The sequence below is a fragment of the Schistocerca piceifrons genome, chromosome 2 (genome assembly GCF_021461385.2).
Source record: "Schistocerca piceifrons isolate TAMUIC-IGC-003096 chromosome 2, iqSchPice1.1, whole genome shotgun sequence".
In the NCBI taxonomy this organism is placed as follows: domain Eukaryota; kingdom Metazoa; phylum Arthropoda; class Insecta; order Orthoptera; family Acrididae; genus Schistocerca; species Schistocerca piceifrons.
In genome coordinates this window covers 536,502,154-536,522,976 of record NC_060139.1, presented here as the reverse complement: position 1 = coordinate 536,522,976, position 20,823 = coordinate 536,502,154, and the positions used below count along the sequence as shown (strand labels likewise).

Genomic DNA, 20,823 nt, shown 5'->3' with positions numbered 1-20,823 from the left:
AGATACACATCTCCTAAAATGATGCTAACCCCACCTCCTCTTAAAGCACTCTATTGATCTCAACCAAATCTGGTAAACCTGCTGAGATTGTCTCAAAAGATATACTGTGGAGGAACAAATCACACAGCTCGCATATTTAGGGTGGGGAGGAACAGGGTTGGTAAAGACCAACATCTAGGCAGCCCAGGTAGCTGTGCGGGTAGCATGGAATTGATTTCAAGGGGGATGCACACTGTCATGTATAGAATGGGTGTAGGGCATGATGGAGAGAGGGGGGACAGGGGGACCACCGCGGGGACAGGGGGACCACCGCGGGGACAGGGGGACCACCGCGGGGACAGGGGGACCACCGCGGGGACAGGGGGACCACCGCGGGGACAGGGGGACCACCGCGGGGACAGGGGGACCACCGCGGGGACAGGGGGACCACCGCGGGGACAGGGGGACCACCGCGGGGACAGGGGGACCACCGCGGGGACAGGGGGACCACCGCGGGGACAGGGGGACCACCGCGGGGACAGGGGGACCACCGCGGGGACAGGGGGACCACCGCGGGGACAGGGGGACCACCGCGGGGACAGGGGGACCACCGCGGGGACAGGGGGACCACCGCGGGGACAGGGGGACCACCGCGGGGACAGAGGGACCACCGCGGGGACAGAGGGACCACCGCGGGGACAGAGGGACCACCGCGGGGACAGAGGGACCACCGCGGGGACAGAGGGACCACCGCGGGGACAGAGGGACCACCGCGGGGACAGAGGGACCACCGCGGGGACAGAGGGACCACCGCGGGGACAGAGGGACCACCGCGGGGACAGAGGGACCACCGCGGGGACAGAGGGACCACCGCGGGGACAGAGGGACCACCGCGGGGACAGAGGGACCACCGCGGGGACAGAGGGACCACCGCGGGGACAGAGGGACCACCGCGGGGACAGAGGGACCACCGCGGGGACAGAGGGACCACCGCGGGGACAGAGGGACCACCGCGGGGACAGAGGGACCACCGCGGGGACAGAGGGACCACCGCGGGGACAGAGGGACCACCGCGGGGACAGAGGGACCACCGCGGGGACAGAGGGACCACCGCGGGGACAGAGAGACCACCGCGGGGACAGAGAGACCACCGCGGGGACAGAGGGACCACCGCGGGGACAGAGGGACCACCGCGGGGACAGAGGGACCACCGCGGGGACAGAGGGACCACCGCGGGGACAGAGGGACCACCGCGGGGACAGAGGGACCACCGCGGGGACAGAGGGACCACCGCGGGGACAGAGGGACCACCGCGGGGACAGAGGGACCACCGCGGGGACAGAGGGACCACCGCGGGGACAGAGGGACCACCGCGGGGACAGAGGGACCACCGCGGGGACAGAGGGACCACCGCGGGGACAGAGGGACCACCGCGGGGACAGAGGGACCACCGCGGGGACAGAGGGACCACCGCGGGGACAGAGGGACCACCGCGGGGACAGAGGGACCACCGCGGGGACAGAGGGACCACCGCGGGGACAGAGGGACCACCGCGGGGACAGAGGGAGGATCGCGGGGACAGAGGGAGGATCGCGGGGACAGAGGGAGGATCGCGGGGACAGAGGGAGGATCGCGGGGACAAAGGGAGGATCGCGGGGACAAAGGGAGGATCGCGGGGACAAAGGGGTGGGAGGTGATGGACAAAGGGGTGGGAGGTGATGGACAAAGGGGTGGGAGGTGATGGACAAAGGGGTGGGAGGTGATTGACAAGGGGGTGGGAGGTGATTGACAAGGGGGTGGGAGGTGATTGACAAGGGGGTGGGAGGTGATTGACAAGGGGGTGGGAGGTGATTGACAAGGGGGGGGGGGAATCCATCATCACTGGAGGGGGGGTGGCGTGTCCCTCCCCCCAATATTCTTTTGAAAGCAGTATATTTTTTGACTCTTACTTGACAAAAAAAAGACACTGTTGAATGCATATATCCAGACTTAAGTAATTATACATATAATAGTTCTTGTGCAGTAATAATTAGTGGTTTGCAGAATTTACTAAAGATCCAGTAAATCAAAAACACTTGTATTATTCACTATGAAGACAATATTCCAAGTTTTAATGAGCTGTGTCAGTATGACAACGACCGGTGATGAGCAGGTTAGGTAAGCACAAATCTGCTTGTACCGTCAAAAATTCCACTCATCAATTAAGAATACAGTTTTCAAACACAAAAGCAAAAGACAAGTTTACATGTACTATTGAAGAAGTGCTGAAGGACCTATCAGTGATGTTGCCAACCTTTATGTCCCAGTAGACAGCTCTACCGATGGTTTTGACCAAAAAAATCCTCTGACTCACAAGACAGTGGGAGCTTAACAGAAATGGTGTACGAAGGAGGCATTGGCCCAAGTATTCTTTGAGGCTGACAAAACATATCTTGGTTTCATAATGAGGAAAGAAGTAACTGAGCTTCTGGAAGTCTTTAACAAGAGTTTCCAAGGAGAAAAAATAACAGTCTCAGGACTTTATTCATTGCTTCAATATGTAATTGTGGGTCTCAACAAACTCAGGACGAATGAAAAGTTTTCTTCCTTACACGAAGATATGATATTATATCTGAGCGTGGCTTACAACAGCTCCAACTTCCAAGGGTGAAATTTCCTAATTGGCTGTCTGGGGGCATGGATCCACATGAATGTCTTTTGCTTCAAAAGCTTTACAGACAGGAATATTTTGAAATCATTGATATGACATCCAACACTCAACCTGGCATGAAGAAGCAGGTTTCCTTCAGAAAAGTGCTGCTGAAGAAGAGAGGACATGTTGTGGTAGCTTCATACCCGGAAATTGATGTTCAACCTTCGATAACAGAACTTTAACTCTCTCATCTATGAAACAACATTTAATGCCTGAAAGACACAAAAGACATTTTCTATGAAAAAGCAAGTACAAGAATTATTATCTAATGTTGGAGCACTGGTAGGACTTATGCTTGTGTGCCCAGCTCCAAGCTGCAATCAGAAAGCTGTTTTATTGCTCTATGATGACTGATGATCTGTCTGCATACCACAATGACACATCAGAGGCCGAATCATGTAGCAGTTTGCAGTGGGTACAAGTTGCTGTTGGATCAAACAGACTTCAGAAATGTTGCTAGAATATTTATATCCAATTTTGGAAACAGAAGAAATGTATGTAGATTGCTATAGGATTAATTTTATAAGCTTATCTTACCTTATGTTCCTAACAACTTATTTAATTGTCATTTCTGTCTTTTTGACTACTTACATATTTATTCACAACTTTCACAGGTTTCCATTTGCGTTTTTAAATGTATTTTTAATGTTTCAAAAATAAACTAAATAACACCATGTATGTAATACGCAACTTTTTTAATCAAGCAGATTTTAGTTTGGAAAACCATTCAATGTTAAAGTTTCACAGTTGTTTATGATATAATACATAATAATCATACACATACTATTAATAACTTTAAATATTACTATAACTTTTCCATATTTGGTAATCTCAAATTATGTTGTAAAACAAGTAAATTGGCATGCTTTAGGTGTTTTAAATGTCTCTAAAATAAATGGTCTGAAGCATTCAGAAGGCTCCAAATTTTTTCCAACTTTGTGCATGGTATATCGCGTTTGGACCCCCTTGTCATGTATACTTTACCTATTGAGTCCCTGCCCCCTCCCCCCTCCCTCCCCCAATAAATGTGTCACATGTGTATGTTTCTGTCTGTCTGTAGCATGTATGTTTGTGGAAGTAAGACCCACCATCTGTCGGAGTGGGGTAGGCGTGAAGATGGAGTAGCTTAGAGGGTGGACAGAGAGAGTACGGCCGACGAGAGGAACAAAGACAGGTCAGAGGAGGAGATGGGCAGAAAAAGACATAGACAGACAGAGGGGAGGGGAAGAGATGGACAGAGAAGAGGGAGGGGAGGAGATGGAAATATGGAATCGGGCAGGAGGGGGGGGGGGGGGGGGGTTGTTGAGGTGAAGGATGGATAGAGATGTTTGCAGTATACGTGACACACACTTACACAGGTGTAAACATGGGTAAAAAGTCAGTACCTATAGAAACAGTGGCATGGAAATCACTATACACTTATGTAATTATTATTAAATTTTAATAATCTGATCACAATAAAGGCCTATCAACAAATTACAGTACATATCAGTTCTTTAAGTGTTCACACTGTCTCCTCCTTTATTATTAAGAAACCATTGAAGTCTACCTGGAACACACTGACATACATGCATAATTAGCTCACTGTTGTTATATATATTGGCAAAGACATCCCTGATGTAAACAGTCAGCTTATTAGTTCATTGATTATACATCCCAATGATAGTTGTATTATTGCTGTCCAGCAAAGCTCTGCAGCCCAATGCAATAGTCTGTCAACAATATCAAAATACATAGCCACTGCTTAGAAAAATCATGCCAGTTAGCCATCATACATATGGCATCTACTGTGATCAGCTAATTCTAGTTGTGTTAGCTGAATACATTGTTGACATGTTAAGAGCCTTAAACATGCAAAGAAATATTGTGGGGATAAGTATCACCTGGGTCACATAGATATAAGTGTGGAGTTCAAAACAGCTGGTAAAACCTGACACCTAGGCTGCTCTGCATAACTGCCATGTAGTGGGTAGTTTTGAGTCATCAGCGTTCAGACTGGTTTGATGTGGCTCACTACAAATTCCTCTCCTGTGCCAACCTTTCCATCTCAGAAAAGCAATTGCACCCTTTGTTCTCAATTACTTGCTGAATATATTCCAATCTCTGCCTTCCTCTACAGTTTTAACCCTCTGCAGCTCCTCCTAGCACTGTTGAAGTTATTCCCTGATGCCTAACAGATGTCCTATCATCCTGTCCCTTCTTCTGGTCAGTGTTTTCCATATATTCCTCTCATTGCCGATTCTGCAGAGAATCTCCTTATTCCCTACCTTATACGTCCACCTAATTTTCAACATTTTGCTGTAGCTTAACATCTCAAAGACTTAGATTCTTTGCTGTTCTGGTTTTCTCACAGTCCATGTCCCACATCCTCAGAAATTTATTCCTCGTTTTAAGACCCACGTTTTCTACTAGCATGCTTCTCTTGGCCAGGAATGCCTTTTCCGCCAGTGCTGGTCTGTGTTTTATGACCACCTTGCTCCGTTCGTCACTGGTTATTCAATTGCCTAGGTAGCAGACTTCCTGAATTTTGTCTACTTCATGAACCCCAACTCTGATTTTAAATTTCTCACTGTTCTCATTTCTGCTACTTCTCATTACTTTCATCTTTCTTCGATCTACTCTCAATTCATATTCTGTACTCATTAGACAGTTCATTTCATTCACCACATCCTGCAATTCTTCTTCACTTTCACAGAGGATAGCAATGTCATCCGAGAATTTTATCATTGATATCCTTTCGCCTCGAATTTTAAATCTACTCTCGAACAATTTTTTCTGTCATTGCTTCTTCGATGTATAGATTGAACAGCATGGACAAAATACTACATCCCTGTCTTACACCTTTTTTAATCCAAGCACTTCACTCTCGGTCTTCCAGTCTCATTGTTCCCTCTTGTCTCTTGTACATACTGTATATTGCCATCTTTTCCCTATACCTTATCCCTATTTTTCTCAGAATTTGAACATCTTGCACCATTTGATATTGTTGAACGCTTTTTCTTGGTCACCAAACCCTATGAATGGGTCTTGATTTTTCTTCAGTCTTGCTTCCTTGTCAACTGAAATGTCAGAGCTGCCTCTCTGGTGCCTTTACCTTTTCTAAAGCCAAACTGATCATCACCTAACACATCACCAATTTTCTTTTCCATTCTTCTGTATATTATTCTTCTCAGTAACTTGGATGCATGAGCTGTTACAGTGACTGTGCAATAATTCTCACACTTATCGGCCCTTGCAATATTTAGTATTATGTGGATAAGGTTTTTTCGAAAGTGAGATGGTGTACTGCCACTCTCATACATTCTATACCCCAATGTGAATAGTTGTTCTTTTGCCTCTTCCGCCAATGATTTTAGAAACTCTGATGGAAATGTTATCTATCTTTTCTCCCTTATTTGATCCAAAGTCTTCTAAAGCTCTCTTAAGTTCTGATTATAGTATCCTCTAGCTCTTCCCTGTTGATTCCTGTTTCTTCTCCTGCCACATCAGACAAGTCTTCCCCCTCGTGAAGGCCTTCAATGTACTCTTTCTACCTATCTGCTCTCCCCTCTGCATTTAGCAGTGAAATTCCTATTGAACTCCTTTTGCACTTCTCAAAAACAAAAGAAAAAGTAGTATCCTATGACTATAATATCAGTGAGTCACTGCTGGAATCAGCTAACTCGTACAAATACCTGGGTGTAACACTTAATAGAAGTGGTATGATCATATAGGTTCAACTGTGGGTAAAGCGATTGGTAGACTTCAGTTTATTGGTGGAATACTGGGGAAGTGCAATCAAATTAAAAGCGAGATTGCTTACAAATCACTCACATGACAGGTTCTCGAATGTCGCTCAAGTGTGAGAGACCCGTGCCAGATAGGACTAACAGGGCATATTGAACATATACAAGGGCAGCATGAATAGTCACAGGTTTGTTTAATCTGAGGGAGAGTGTCACAGATGTGCTGAATGGACTGAAATGAACTCAAGGAACTGAACTATCAGACTCTTGATGACAGACACTCTATTCTGAGAAAGTCTATTAACAAAGTTTCAAGAGCCAGCTTTAAATAATTATTCTAGGGATATATTACAACCCCCTACATATCACTCACACAGGGATCGAGGATAAGATTAGAACAATTACTGCACACACACACAGAGGCATTCAAACAATGATTCTTCCCGAGCTCCAAACATGAATGAATGGAACAGGGAGAAACTCTAATAACTGGTACTCAGGGACATACCCTTCGCTATGCACTTCAGGGTGGTTTGCAGAGTGTAGATGTAGAACTCTCTAATGTTACCACCCTTACTTCTGATTTCAATGAAGGTTGTTTTGACTTTTCTTCCAACAATCATTTAATTTTTGATTTCTTCAGATCTTTCATGCAGCCAGAGAGGGGGACAAGGGGTGAGACAGAGAGGAGGGAAAAGGGGAGAGAGAGAGAGAGAGAGAGAGAGAGAGAGAGAGAGAGAGAGGGAGGAAGGAAGGAAGGAAGGAGCAGACAGGCAGACAGATAAGGGGTACACAGGTGAACACACACACACACACACACACACACACACACACACACACACACACACACACAGGGTGAATCCATTATGATGTTACCAACATTCTGGGGAGAACAGTAACTGTATCAGTTGGAGGTAAGGTGCCCTCGTCCAGAAATGTCAGAGTCTCAAGTTACTAGAGAGAACTATTCTGACACATCTAACAGCGGACCTCTTCTACCAAAAGCTCTTTGTTTTCCACATTTTGGGACGAGGTAAAATGGACCAAACCAAGAAAAAATTTCCTAGTAAACTGGGGCTCTAAAACACATACCTTAAAAGCTATGAACACTTGTTCTGTACAATAGATGTTTTTCACAGCAGCAAAGATGAACAAGTGCTCATAGCTCCAAAGGTCTGTGCTTTAGATCCCATGTTTATTGGGCTGTTTTTTTTTTATATTTTTATCCATACTGCCTCCTACTAAAATACGGAAAGCAAAGAGCTTGCAGTAGAAGAGGTCCACTGTCCGAAGTATCAGAATGGTCATCACTTATAACTTTCAACTGTGTCATTTCCAGACTAAGGTCTCTCTATCATCCCTGAAAGTTTGTATCATCATCACAAAATCATCATGTATAAAATGTGATTTTCAAATTCTCAATATGTAGCACTTTTACTGTTGAGATAACGAGTAACTTGCTTTTTCTATTTTTTGTCACTAACAAATTATGTACCTCTTACATTGCAGTTAATGAAAACAGCACAAAATACCAAGTGGGTTTATACAAGAATTGACTACTTATGAAACAGTTGATGTAATAATTGCTTAAGTAATGAAAAATGCAACACTACACTAATTAATTTTATTTTACTGGTGAGCTTTGACTCAACAATGTCTAGATGTATTCAAAGTCCACTGAAATGACCTCGCTGATTATATCTCTCCAATTTCTACGTCAGTTTTCAACAGTGGTGTGTAAATAGTGTAATGCTTCAATTTTTGATTATCGTATGTCTATCAGTGAGACTCTCTTCATTTACATGTTCTGTCTTACATCTGCAATAGAACTGCCACTAATAATCTCCCTTAATATCTTCAACATATTAATCACACACCACCAAAAATGTGTACAGTAACGTTTACCTTCATCTGGTGTCCGAAAAAACAGAAAGATATGCAAATAAATACATGAATTTCTCCTGCACATTAAGAACTCACAGAAAGACAGAATTGTGTCACCCCGGATGATTTCCTATAAGATTCACTGTCTCGGTAACAGATTTCAATGAATTTGGTCATCTTACTGACATAAAACATGCAGATTAGTACTGCTGTTATTGTCATCAGTTGGTGCATGTTGTCGAACTATTTTATCTAGACTGCACTGTGTTTAAAAGGAATATTAAAAATTATTTTTGCAGTCTTTTCCATTTGATTCTGAGGAAATTATTTGGTAAAAAAATAATGCATTTTTTTCCATCTTATAGTCTGATATGACAGCCTGATAATGAACTATTTTTCTCTTTGCTATTGCCCACAATTATTGTAATACTTCAAAATTATGTAAAGCACAGCAAATATTTTTGGACATCTGAAGGGAAAATGTCGTCACCGGCCAGTTTCTGTTTGGTATATATTATATCATATAATGCTATGTGCCAACATATCGAAATGTTTTTAATGCTGGAAGGAGAGCCATACCTCTTTCCAGTCTCGAATAAATACGTGACATATTTGTATATCGCGAAATAGGGGAGCCAGTGCCACAGACATGATACCGGAATTGGAGTGGCAATCATTAAAACAAAGGTGTTTCTCACTGCAAAGGGATCTTCTCATGAAATTTCAATCACCAGTTTTCTCCTCCGATTGCGAAAACATTCTGTTGGCACCCACCTAAATACGGAGAAATTATCATCACGATAAAATAAGTGAAACCAGGGCTTGAACAGGAAAATATAAGTGCTCGTTTTTCCTACGCGCTGTTCGAGACTTAAACGGTAGAGACATAGCTTGAAGGTGGTTCACTGAACCCTCTGCCAGGCACTTTACTATGAATAGCAGAGTAAACACATAGATATAGATGTAGATGTAAATTGTACAAGGCGAGGCTGGCAGCAACGTGCCACACGTGAGATATTGCTGCCTGCAGTGTCTTGTTGCTTGTTGTGTCACTCCTGTGGGAATGCGAGTTTCATACGGATAACTGTTGCATTACTGCTGCACTGCACGATCTTTATTGCAACATGTCAAATCATAAATCATATCGCATCAATGAGAGCTGCACCTTACTGTTTATATAGCTTGGCTTTGGAGTAAACCTTCCTAGTCAGATTGTGGGTAATTTGTTTTGAGAACAGTCAATGATATGTAAAAGAACAAATTTATCTTTTGACAAAACCATAAAAGTAGAACAGTAAGCTAAAGCAATTCAATGAAACATCAAGAGTCTTCATATGCCTAATGGACCTAAAGCTTGAAATAATCATCATCATGTAGTTAAAGAAGAAGGGTGCATTATGTACACAAAAGCTGTGCACCACAGCAATCGGTGAAATACCACTTGAAAGAAGCACACTTTCTTAATTGCAGCTCATGCAGCACAGCTCAACATTTTCTAATTAGGAACATGCCAACTGCAAAAAGCATTCATTCTTACAGTCAATGATTTGATTTCATGTACATTATTAATATTTCTTTCCTTTCTCAGACGTTATGTCTGATTAAAAATGGAAAGTGATGCAGACCTTGATCAAGCGCGACTTCCTTTTAACTGTACGGTATATGTTACATTACAATGAGGAACTTTTGGGTAATTGAACATGTATCAATAATTACAGATTTCTGTAGTTGTATATATACAGGGTTATTACAAATGATTGAAGCGATTTCACAGCTCTACAATAACTTTATTATTTGAGATATTTTCACAATGCTTTGCACACACATACAAAAACTCAAAAAGTTTTTTTAGGCATTCACAAATGTTCGATATGTGCCCCTTTAGTGATTCGGCAGACATCAAGCCGATAATCAAGTTCTTCCCACACTCGGCACAGAATGTCCCCATCAATGAGTTCGAAAGCATCGTTGAAGCGAGCTCTCAGTTCTGGCACGTTTCTTGGTAGAGGTGGTTTAAACACTTCACCATTAAGTAAAAAATGTTGCTTCATCACTGAAAACAAGTTTCGCACTGAACGCATCCTCTTCCATGAGCTGTTGCAACCGCGCCGAAAATTCAAAGCGTTTGACTTTGTCATCGGGCGTCAGGGCTTGTAGCAATTGTAAACGGCAAGGCTTCTGCTTTAGCCTTTTCCGTAAGATTTTCCAAACCGTCGGCTGTGGTACGTTTAGCTCCCTGCTTGCTTTATTCGTCAACTTCCGCGGGGTACGCGTGAAACTTGCCCGCACGCGTTCAACCGTTTCTTCGCTCACTGCAGGCCGACCCGTTGATTTCCCCTTACAGAGGCATCCAGAAGCTTCAAACTGCGCATACCATCGCCGAATGGAGTTAGCAGTTGGTGGATCTTTGTTGAACTTCGTCCTGAAGTGTCGTTGCACTGTTATGACTGACTGATGTGAGTGCATTTCAAACACGACATACGCTTTCTCGGCTCCTCTCGCCATTTTGTCTCACTGCACTCTCGAGCGCTCTGGCAGCAGAAACATGAAGTGCGGCTTCAGCCGAACAAAACTTTATGAGTTTTTCTATGTATCTGTAGTGTGTCGTGACCATATGTCAATGAATGGAGCTACAGTGAATTCATGAAATCGCTTCAATCATTTGTAATAGCCCTGTACATTTGGACGTATCTGTATTGCGTTGATGTACTGGTGGATATTGTGTGGTATGACTCCTGTACTTGATAGTATAATTGGTATAATGTCAACTTTATCCTGATGCCACATGTCCTTTACTTCCTCAGCCAGTTGGATGTATTATTCAATTTTTTCTCCTGTTTTCTTCTGTATATTTGTGGTACTGGGTATGGATATTTCGATTGGTTGTGTTAATTTCTTCTTTTTATTGGTGAGTATGATGTCAGGTTTGTTATGTGGTGTTGCTTTATCTGTTATAATTGTTCTGTTCCAGTATAATTTGTATTCATCATTCACCAGTACATTTTGTGTTGCATACTTGTATGTGGGAACATGTTGTTTTATTAGTTTATGTTGTATGGCAAGTTGTTGATGTATTATTTTTCCTACATTGTAATGTCTTCTGGTGTGTTCTGTATTTGCTAGTATTGTACATCTGCTTGTGATGTGATCTACTGTTTCTATTTGTTGTTTGCAGTCTGCATTTATCTGTTGTGGTATTGGGATCTTTAATAATATGCTTGCTGTAATTTCTGGTGTTTATTGTTTGACCCTGTATTGCAATCATGAATCCTTCTGTCTCACTGTACATATTGCCTTTTCTTAGCCATGTGTTGGATGCGTCTTGGTAGATGTGTGGGATGATACGGGTGCTTGCCATGTAGTGTTTTCTTTTCCCAATTTACTTTCTTCGTATCTGTTGATGTTATGTGGTCTAAAGGGTTGTAGAAGTGGTTATGAAATGCACTGGTGTAGCCGATGTATTTATATGAGTGATTGCTTTGTGTATTTTGCTAGTTCCTGCTCGTTCTATAAAGAATTTTCTTAAATTGTCTACCTGTCCATAATGTAGGTTCTTTATGTCGATAAATGCCCTTCCTCTTTCCTTTCTGCTTAATGTAAGTCTTTCTGTTTGTGAATGTATGTGATCTATTCTATATTTGCGGCATTGTGATCGTGTAAGTGTATTGAGTGCTTCTACGTCGGTGTTACTCCATTTCACTACTCCAAATGAGTAGGTCAGTATTGGTATAGCATGAGTATTTATAGCTATTGTCTTGTTTCTTGCTGTCAATTCTGTTTTCAGTATTTTTGTTAGTCTTTGTCTATATTTTTCTTGTAGTTCTTCCTTAAAATTTTTTTATTATCTATTCCTATTTTTTGTCTGTATCCTAGATATTTATAGGTAACTGTTTTTTCCATTGCTTCTATGCAGTCGCTGTGGTTATCCAATATGTAATCTTCTTGTTTAGTGTGTTTTCCTTTGACTATGCTGTTTTTCTTACATTTGTCTGTTCCAAAAGCCATATTTCTATCATTGCTGAATACTTCTGTTATCTTTGGTAATTGGTTGAGTTGTTGATTTGTTGCTGCCAGTCGTTTTAGATCATCCATGTATAGCAAATGTGTGATTTTGTGTTGGTATGTTCCAGTAATATTGTATCCATAATTTGTATTATTTAACATGTTGGATAGTGGGTTCAGACCAAGGCAGAACCAGAAAGGACTTAATGAGTCTCCTTGGTATATTCCATTCTTAATCTGTATTGGCTGTGATGTGATATTATTTGAATTTGTTTGGATATTAAGTGTGGTTTTCCAATTTTTCATTACTATGTTTAGGAACTGTATCACTTTAGGATCCACGTTATATATTTGCAATATTTGTAGTAACCATGAGTGGGGTACACTATCAAAAGTTTTTTGGTAATCAATGTATGCGTAGTGTAGCGACCTTTGTTTAGTGTTAGCTTGATATGTCACCTCTGCATCTATTATCAGTTGCTCTTTACATCCTCGTGCTCCTTTGCAACAGCATTTTTGTTCTTCATTTGTAATTTTGTTCTGTGTTGTATGTGTCATTAATTTCTGTGTAATGACTGAAGTAAATATTTTGTATATTGTTGGTAGGCATGTTATGGGGCAACATTTTGCTGGGTTTTCTGTGTCTGCTTGATCTTTAGGTTTCAGGTAAGTTATTCCATGTGTAAGTGTATCAGAGACTGTGTATGGGTCCGCAATGTAACTGTTAAATAATTAGTTAGATGTGAATGTGTTGAGGTGAACTTCTTTAGCCACAAATTTGCTATTTTATCTTTTCCCGGGGCTTTCCAATTTTGCATAGAATTAATTGCTTGTGTGACTTCATGTTGCAAAATTATCACTTCAGGCATTTGTGGTATCATCTTGTATGTTTCTGTTTCTGCTTGTATCCACCATGCATGCCTGTTATGTTGTACCGGGTTTGACCATATGTTGCTCCAGAAGTGTTCCATGTCTGTTATGTTTGGTGGATTTTCTATTTTAATGTGTGTGTTATCTTTTGTCTGGTAAAATTTCTTTCGGTTTGTGTTGAATGTTTGGCTTTGTTTCCTTCTATTTTCACTCTTTTTGTATCTTCTAAGTCGTTTGGCCAATGCTTGTAATTTCTGCTTCTTTTCATCTAATTGCTCTATCGCTTCTTGTTGTGAGATTTTATCAAACCTTTTTCGTTTGTTTTTTTTTCTTCTGATATTTCATTTCTTATAAATTGTGTTAGCTGTCCCATGTCTTTTCTCAGTTTTTCTATTCTAATCTGTGGCCTGTGTTGCCATGCTGGTTTTTTGGGTTTCTTCTGTGTGTTGGTTGGTTCTGATCTCTGCCTAGTGTGTATATTTAGTGTAGTGAGTGCTCCTATACAAACCAGTAGTTGTAACTCCTCCATAGTTGTGTATTTTCATTTATTTTGTTGTATACGATTGTGTTGATAGTTGTTATTGTTGTTTCGACTTGTGGGTTATTTGGTGGTCTATGCAAGAATGGTCTAATGTCTGTATTTGTGTCTTTGTATTCTATGTATGTCAGCTGAAATTTTTCTTCCATATCTAACATGTGTGTCACTTCGTGTTCTATTTGTGCTTGTTCTGCTGGCTCTCTTAAGATTTCGTTTTCCTCTGATTGTTTAATTGATGTGTGGTGTTCTTTGTTTGTTTGCTGTGGGATGTTTGAGTCCATTACTGTATTTTCTTCTTCTTCCGATTGCACATTATTTTGTTCCAGTATTTGTTGTACTTGTTCTTTGATGTTTTTTAATTCTGACTGGGGTATCTTGTTATTTTTGATTATTACACGAATCTGATCAGCTAGTCGTTGTTCTGTTAAAAATTTTAATTCTGGGTATCTGGTAATAAATGTTGTGTATACTTGTGATCTGTATCCAGTTGTGTTGGTTCCCAAGTTTGTTGCTTGGTAATAACAGAACATGAGGTATCGGTTAACTTCATCTGACCATCTCATCCTCTGTCTTTGTTTTCCTTCTAGAGCGGTTGCAGGAAGCATATCCTGCAAAACACCTCTATTTGGATTTAAATCATTTTCCGTGTGGCTGGCAGTGTCGTTACCATTGAGGACGGGCATACGGTCCAAGTGTCGTCCCCGACCATGACAGCGCTTGTCCGAGGCTTCATTAGTTCTGTCCTGAACCAACTAATCAGACTAAAAGGGGGGTTAGTCCTATTAGTGGTTTGTTCTTTTAGGACTGGCAGAACATTCCGGAGGCCTATTCTTTTCCCAGGCCTCCACGGGGTTTATTATTATTATTTCTTTCTTTTCTCAGACGTTATGTCTGGTTAAAAATGGAAGGTGACGCGGACCTTGATGATCAAGCGTGACTTCCTTTTAACTGTACGGTATATGTTACATTGCATTTAGGAACTTTCGGGTAATTGAACATGTATCAATAATTACAGATTTCTGTAGTTGTATATATAAGTTTGGATGTAGGTGTATTGCGTTGATGTACTGGTGGATATTGCATGGTATGACTCCTCTAGATGAAAGTATAATTGGTATAATGTCAACTTTATCCTGATGCCACATGTCCTTGACTTCCTCTGCCAGTTGGATGTATTTTTCAATTTTTTCTCCTGTTTTCTTCTGTATATTTGCTGTATTGGGTATGGATATTTCAATTAGTTGTGTTAATTTCTTTTTTTTTATTGGTGAGTATGATGTCAGGTTTGTTATGTGGTGGTGTTTTATCTGTTATAATGGTTCTGTTCCAGAATAATTTGTATTCATCATTCTCCAGTACATTTTGTGGTGCATACTTGTATGTGGGAATGTGTTGTTTTATTAGTTTATGTTGTATGGGAAGTTGTTGATGTATTATTTTTGCTACAATGTCATGTCTTCTGGGGTATTCTGTATTTGCTAGTATTGTACATGCGCTTGTGATGTGATCTACTGTTTCTATTTGTTGTTTGCAAAGTCTGCATTTATCTGTTGTGGTATTGGGATCTTTAATAATATGCTTGCTGTGATATCTGGTGTTTATTGTTTGATCCTGTATTGCAATCATGAATCCTTCCGTCTGACTGTATATATTGCCTTTTCTTAGCCATGTGTTGGATGCATCTTGATCAATGTGTGGCTGTGTTAGATCATACGGGTGCTTGCCATGTAGTGTTTTCTTTTTCCAATTTACTTTTTTTGTATCTGTTGATGTTATGTGATCTAAAGGGTTGTAGAAGTGGTTATGAAATTGCAGTGGTGTAGCCGATGTATTCATATGAGTGATTGCTTTGTGTATTTTGCTAGTTTCTGCTCGTTCTAGAAAGAATTTTCTTAAATTGTCTACCTGTCCATAATGTAGGTTTTTTATATCGATAAATCCCCTTCCTCTTTCCTTTCTGCTTAATGTGAATCTTTCTGTTGCTGAATGTATGTGATGTATTCTATATTTGTGGCATTGTGATCGTGTAAGTGTATTGAGTGCTTCTACGTCTGTGTTACTCCATTTCACTACTCCAAATGAGTAGGTCAATATTGGTATAGCATAAGTATTTATAGCTTTTGTCTTGTTTCTTGCTGTCAATTCTGTTTTCAGTATTTTTGTTAGTCTTTGTCTATATTTTTCTTTTAGTTCTTCTTTAATATTTGTATTATCTATTCCTATTTTTGTCTGTATCCTAGATATTTATAGACATCTGTTTTTTCCATCGCTTCTATGCAGTCGCTGTGGTTATCCAATATGTAATCTTCTTGTTTAGTGTGTTTTCCCTTGACTATGCTATTTTTCTTACATTTGTCTGTTCCAAAAGCCATATTTCTATCATTGCTGAATACTTCTGTTATCTTTAGTAATTGGTTATTATTATTATTATTATTACTATTATTTAAACTAACCGTCATCCAAATGTGGCTCTGGATAGTCTTTGGCTCTTATTAAAGACTGTGATTCTTGTTTGAAATCAAGGTTTACATCCAGTACATCCTTTACCCATTCTGTGAAATATGGAAGGGGTACATCACCTATTGGATACCTGAAAAGAATGAAGAATGCTTCTAGAGCACACAAATTGTCAACAATATTCGTTTTAATTGGCTGTTATTACAGGAAATGATACATTAATTGACCAAGACACTGATAATTAATTACTATAAAGGAAACAAAATTAAACACAATTAAAAAAAACACTGAGACTGACAAGATGTGAAAGATAAGATTTCGTTCTTACATAGTCCACTATTTGTTTCAGTTATTTTCAACACACAGATGGACTCAGTGGAGGCATACACACAAACTCGACTTGCCATTATACATTCAGTCGAAGACTTCTCTTAATTTTCTTTCATAATTGCTGCTCAGTACTTACCATCAAGAGGTGAACTATTGATACAAACAATAGGCAAATATTAAAGTACACACTTTCTGGAACAAATAGTTCCCCCACAGAGGTGATGAGGACAAGGTGGAGAAATTTAAAAAGAAAGGCTATGTCACTCAGATTAAAGGATGAGATGGACATTCTGGAGTCTGAGGACCCTGTCCTTTTTTAATTTTGCTCAACTTATCCTCCTGTCCTCTTCAATGAAACAAGTAATAGTTCTGAAACTTAGGACTGTCTCATGTATTTTTACATGTGCCTACTGTCCATACTGACACAGTAAAAGTAAGTACTGGCCCGTAGTTATGTCTCACAATTTTATAATTCTCTCATGAATTTTCCTTATGATTCAATTATTTCTCTTTCAGTTAACCATCACAGTGTTTCCAGATTACCACTGTAGGAGACTTTGGATACACCACAGCATCATTGTTGACCAAATGGAAATAACAGCAAGGAAGACAATTCAGATCGCCTGTTTTTATACACAACAGTTCACAGCATTTGCAGGGCTGGATGGACAGATACCTGAACAAAAATAACCACCTTCATATATTTGCCACTTATTGGGCTCTGAGCTCACAGTAAACAATTCTAAGCTTAAGACGTGCTTTAGTAGTTGCAGCTTAGCTGCATTATGTGTGCCAACTGGATTCAGGTGTACAGAGCATACTCTACACAGCACACTCCGAACGTTTAGTATGTCACTAATCATCTGAATTCCACTGTGAATAGCATGGTCAGCCATGAAAAGAAAAGAATTAATCATACAAATACATGGCACAACAAAATGTTTAGCATATCGTCTCTATAGCTCTTGGGTCAATGAAAGAATCAAAGTAGCAAGCCTTGTTGTCCAACAAGGCTTGCTACTTTGGTGCTCTGAAAGGTTTAAAGCAAGGGGAAACTAAAGACACTATTTTACCTAAGGGCATGTTGCTCTACTTGAGAGCTGCATCAAACCAGTCTTCGGACTGAAGGCCGCCGCCGCCGCCGGCGCCACCACCACCACCACCACCACCACCACACCACCACCACCACCACCACCACCACCACAAAATAATGTTTTCTTAAGGGAAAAACACTACTGGTGTACAGAGTTGTTTGACATTTCATGCAAGTTGCCATTGTTAAGACACGCTGGAGGAAACTCGCATTACATCAATTATTCCCAAACCAGTGAATGACAAGTCACAAGTCCTTTTCCAATCAAACGTGAATTCATAATTTTTAAACTACATGCTTCTATGGTCCTTTACAATATTATTGAGAAACGAGCATGCATTTGTGACAGATGATTGCCAAGTGAGTCATAGACTTGTATTGCATTTTATTATTATTACTGTTATTATTTCTTTCTTTTCTCAGACGTTATGCCTGGTTAAAAACGGAAAGTGACGTGGACCTCGATCAAGCGTGACTTCCTTTTAACTGTACGATATAAGTTACATTGCATTTAGGAACTTCAAGTAATTGAACATGTATCAATAATTACAGATTTCTGTAGTTGTATATATGCGTTTGGTTGTAGCTGTATTGCATTGATGTACTGGTGGATATTGTGTGGTATGACTCCTGTAGTTGATAGTATAATTGGTATAATGTCAACTTTATCCTGATGCCACATGTCCTTTACTTCCTCTGCCAGTTGGATGTATTATTCAATTTTTTCTCCTGTTTTCTTCTGTATATTTGTGGTACTGGGTATGGATATTTCGATTGGTTGTGTTAATTTCTTCTTTTTATTGGTGAGTATGATGTCAGGTTTGTTATGTGGTGTTGCTTTATCTGTTATAATTGTTCTGTTCCAGTATAATTTGTTATTCATCATTCACCAGTACATTTTGTGTTGCATACTTGTATGTGGGAACATGTTTTATTAGTTTATGTTGTATGGCAAGTTGTTGATGTATTATTTTTGCTACAATGTCACGTCTTCTGGTGTATTCTGTATTTGCTAGTATTGTACATCCGCTTGTGATGTGATCTACTGTTTCTATTTGTTGTTTGCAGTCTGCATTTATCTGTTGTGGTATTGGGATCTTTAATAATATGCTTACTGTAATATCTGGTGTTTATTGTTTGATCCTGTATTGCACTCAAGAACCCTTCCATCTCACTGTATATATTGCCTTTTTTTAGCCATATGTTGGATGCGTCTCGATAGATGTGTGGCTGTGTTAGATGATACGGGTGCTTGCCATGTAGTGTTTTCTTTTCCCAATTTACTTTCTTCGTATCTGTTGATGTTATGTGGTCTAAAGGGTTGTAGAAGTGGTTATGAAATTGCAGTGGTGTAGCCGACATATTTATACGAGTGATTGCTTTGTGTATTTTGCTAGTTTCTGCTCGTTCTATAAAGAATTTTCTTAAATTGTCTACCTGTCCATAATGTAGGTTTTTTATGTCGATAAATCCCCTTCCTCCTTCCTTTCTGCTTAATGTGAATCTTTCTGTTGCTGAATGTATGTGATGTATTCTATATTTGTGGCATTGTGATCAATTAGTGTATTGAGTGCTTCTAGGTCTGTGTTACTCCATTTCACTACTCCAAATGAGTAGGTCAATATTGGTATAGCATAAGTATTCATAGCTTTTGTCTTGTTTCTTGCTGTCAAATCTGTTTTCAGTATTTTTGTTAGTCTTTATCTATATTTTTCTTTTAGTTCTTCTTTAATATTTGTATTATCTATTCCTATTTTTTGTCTGTATCCTAGATATTTATAGGCATCTGTTTTTTCCATCACTTCTATGCAGTCGCTGTGGTTATCCAATATGTAATCTTCTTGTTTAGTGTGTTTTCCCTTGACTATGCTATTTTTCTTACATTTGTCTGTTCCAAAAGCCATATTTCCATCATTGCTGAATACTTCTGTTATCTTTAGTATTTGGTTGAGTTGTTGATTTGTTGCTGCCAGTCGTTTTAGATCATCCATGTATAGCAAATGTGTGATTTTGTGTTGGTATGTTCCAGTATTATTGTATCCATAATTTGTATTATTTAACATGTTGGATAGTGGGTTCAGACCAAGGCAGAACCAGAAAGGACTTAATGAGTCTCCTTGGTATATTCCACGCATAATCTGTATTGGCTGTGATGTGATATTATTTGAATTTGTTTGGATATTAAGTGTGGTTTTCCAATTTTTCATTACTATGTTTAGGAACTGTATCAATTTAGGATCTACTTTGTATATTTCTAATATTTGTAGTAACCATGAGTGGGGTACACTATCAAAAGCTTTTTGGTAATCAATGTATGCGTAGTGTAGCGACCTATGTTTAGTGTTAGCTTGATATGTCACCTCTGCGTCTATTATCAGTTGTTCTTTACATCCTCGTGCTCCTTTGCAACAGCCTTTTTGTTCTTCATTTGTAATTTTGTTCTGTGTTGTATGTGTCATTAATTTCTGTGTAATGACTGAAGTAAATATTTTGTATATTGTTGGTAGGCATGTTATGGGGCAACATTTTGCTGGGTTTTCTGTGTCTGCTTGATCTTTAGGTTTCAGATAAGTTATTCCATGTGTAAGTGTATCAGGGAATGTGTATGGGTCTGCAATGTAACTGTTAAATAATTTAGTTAGATGGGAATGTGTTGAGGTGAACTTCTTTAGCCAGAAATTTGCTATTTTATTTTTTCCAGGAGCTTTCCAATTGTGAGTGGAATTAATTGCTTGGGTGGCTTCATGTTGCCAAATTATCACTTCAGGCATTTGTGGTATCATCTTGTATGTGTCTGTTTCTGCTTGTATCCACCGTGCATGCCTGTTATGTTGTAGTGGGTTCGACCATATGTTGCTTCTGAAGTGTTCCCTGTCTGTTATGTTTGGTGGATTGTGTATTTTAATGTGTGTGTTATCTATTGTCTGGTAAAATCAGTAGTTTAACTTTTCCATAGTTGTATATTCATTTATTTTGTTGTGTATGATTGTTTTGATAGTTGTTATTGTTCGACTTGTGGGTTATTTGGTGGTCTATGCAAGGATGGTCTAATGTCTGTATTTGTGTCTTTGTATTCTATCTATGTCAGCTGAAATTTTTCTTCCGTATCTAATATGTGTGTCACTTCGTGTTCTATTTGTGCTTGTTCTGCTGGCTCTCTTAAGATTTCGTTTTCCTCTGATTGTTTAATTGATGTGTGGTGTTCTTTGTTTATTTGCTGTGGGATGTTTGAGTCCATTACTGTATTTTCTTC

General features: G+C 40.0%; 1 protein-coding gene across 1 annotated transcript in view; it reads right to left on the bottom strand.

Annotated features, from left to right (window-relative positions):
- Positions 1-20,823, bottom strand: part of LOC124776501 (alkyldihydroxyacetonephosphate synthase) — a 241,465-nt gene that overhangs the window by 80,555 nt on the left and 140,087 nt on the right. The window contains exon 3 of the mRNA XM_047251519.1: positions 16,144-16,280. Within this exon, the coding sequence (XP_047107475.1) occupies positions 16,144-16,280 (137 nt within the window). The remainder of the gene's footprint in view (positions 1-16,143; positions 16,281-20,823) is intronic.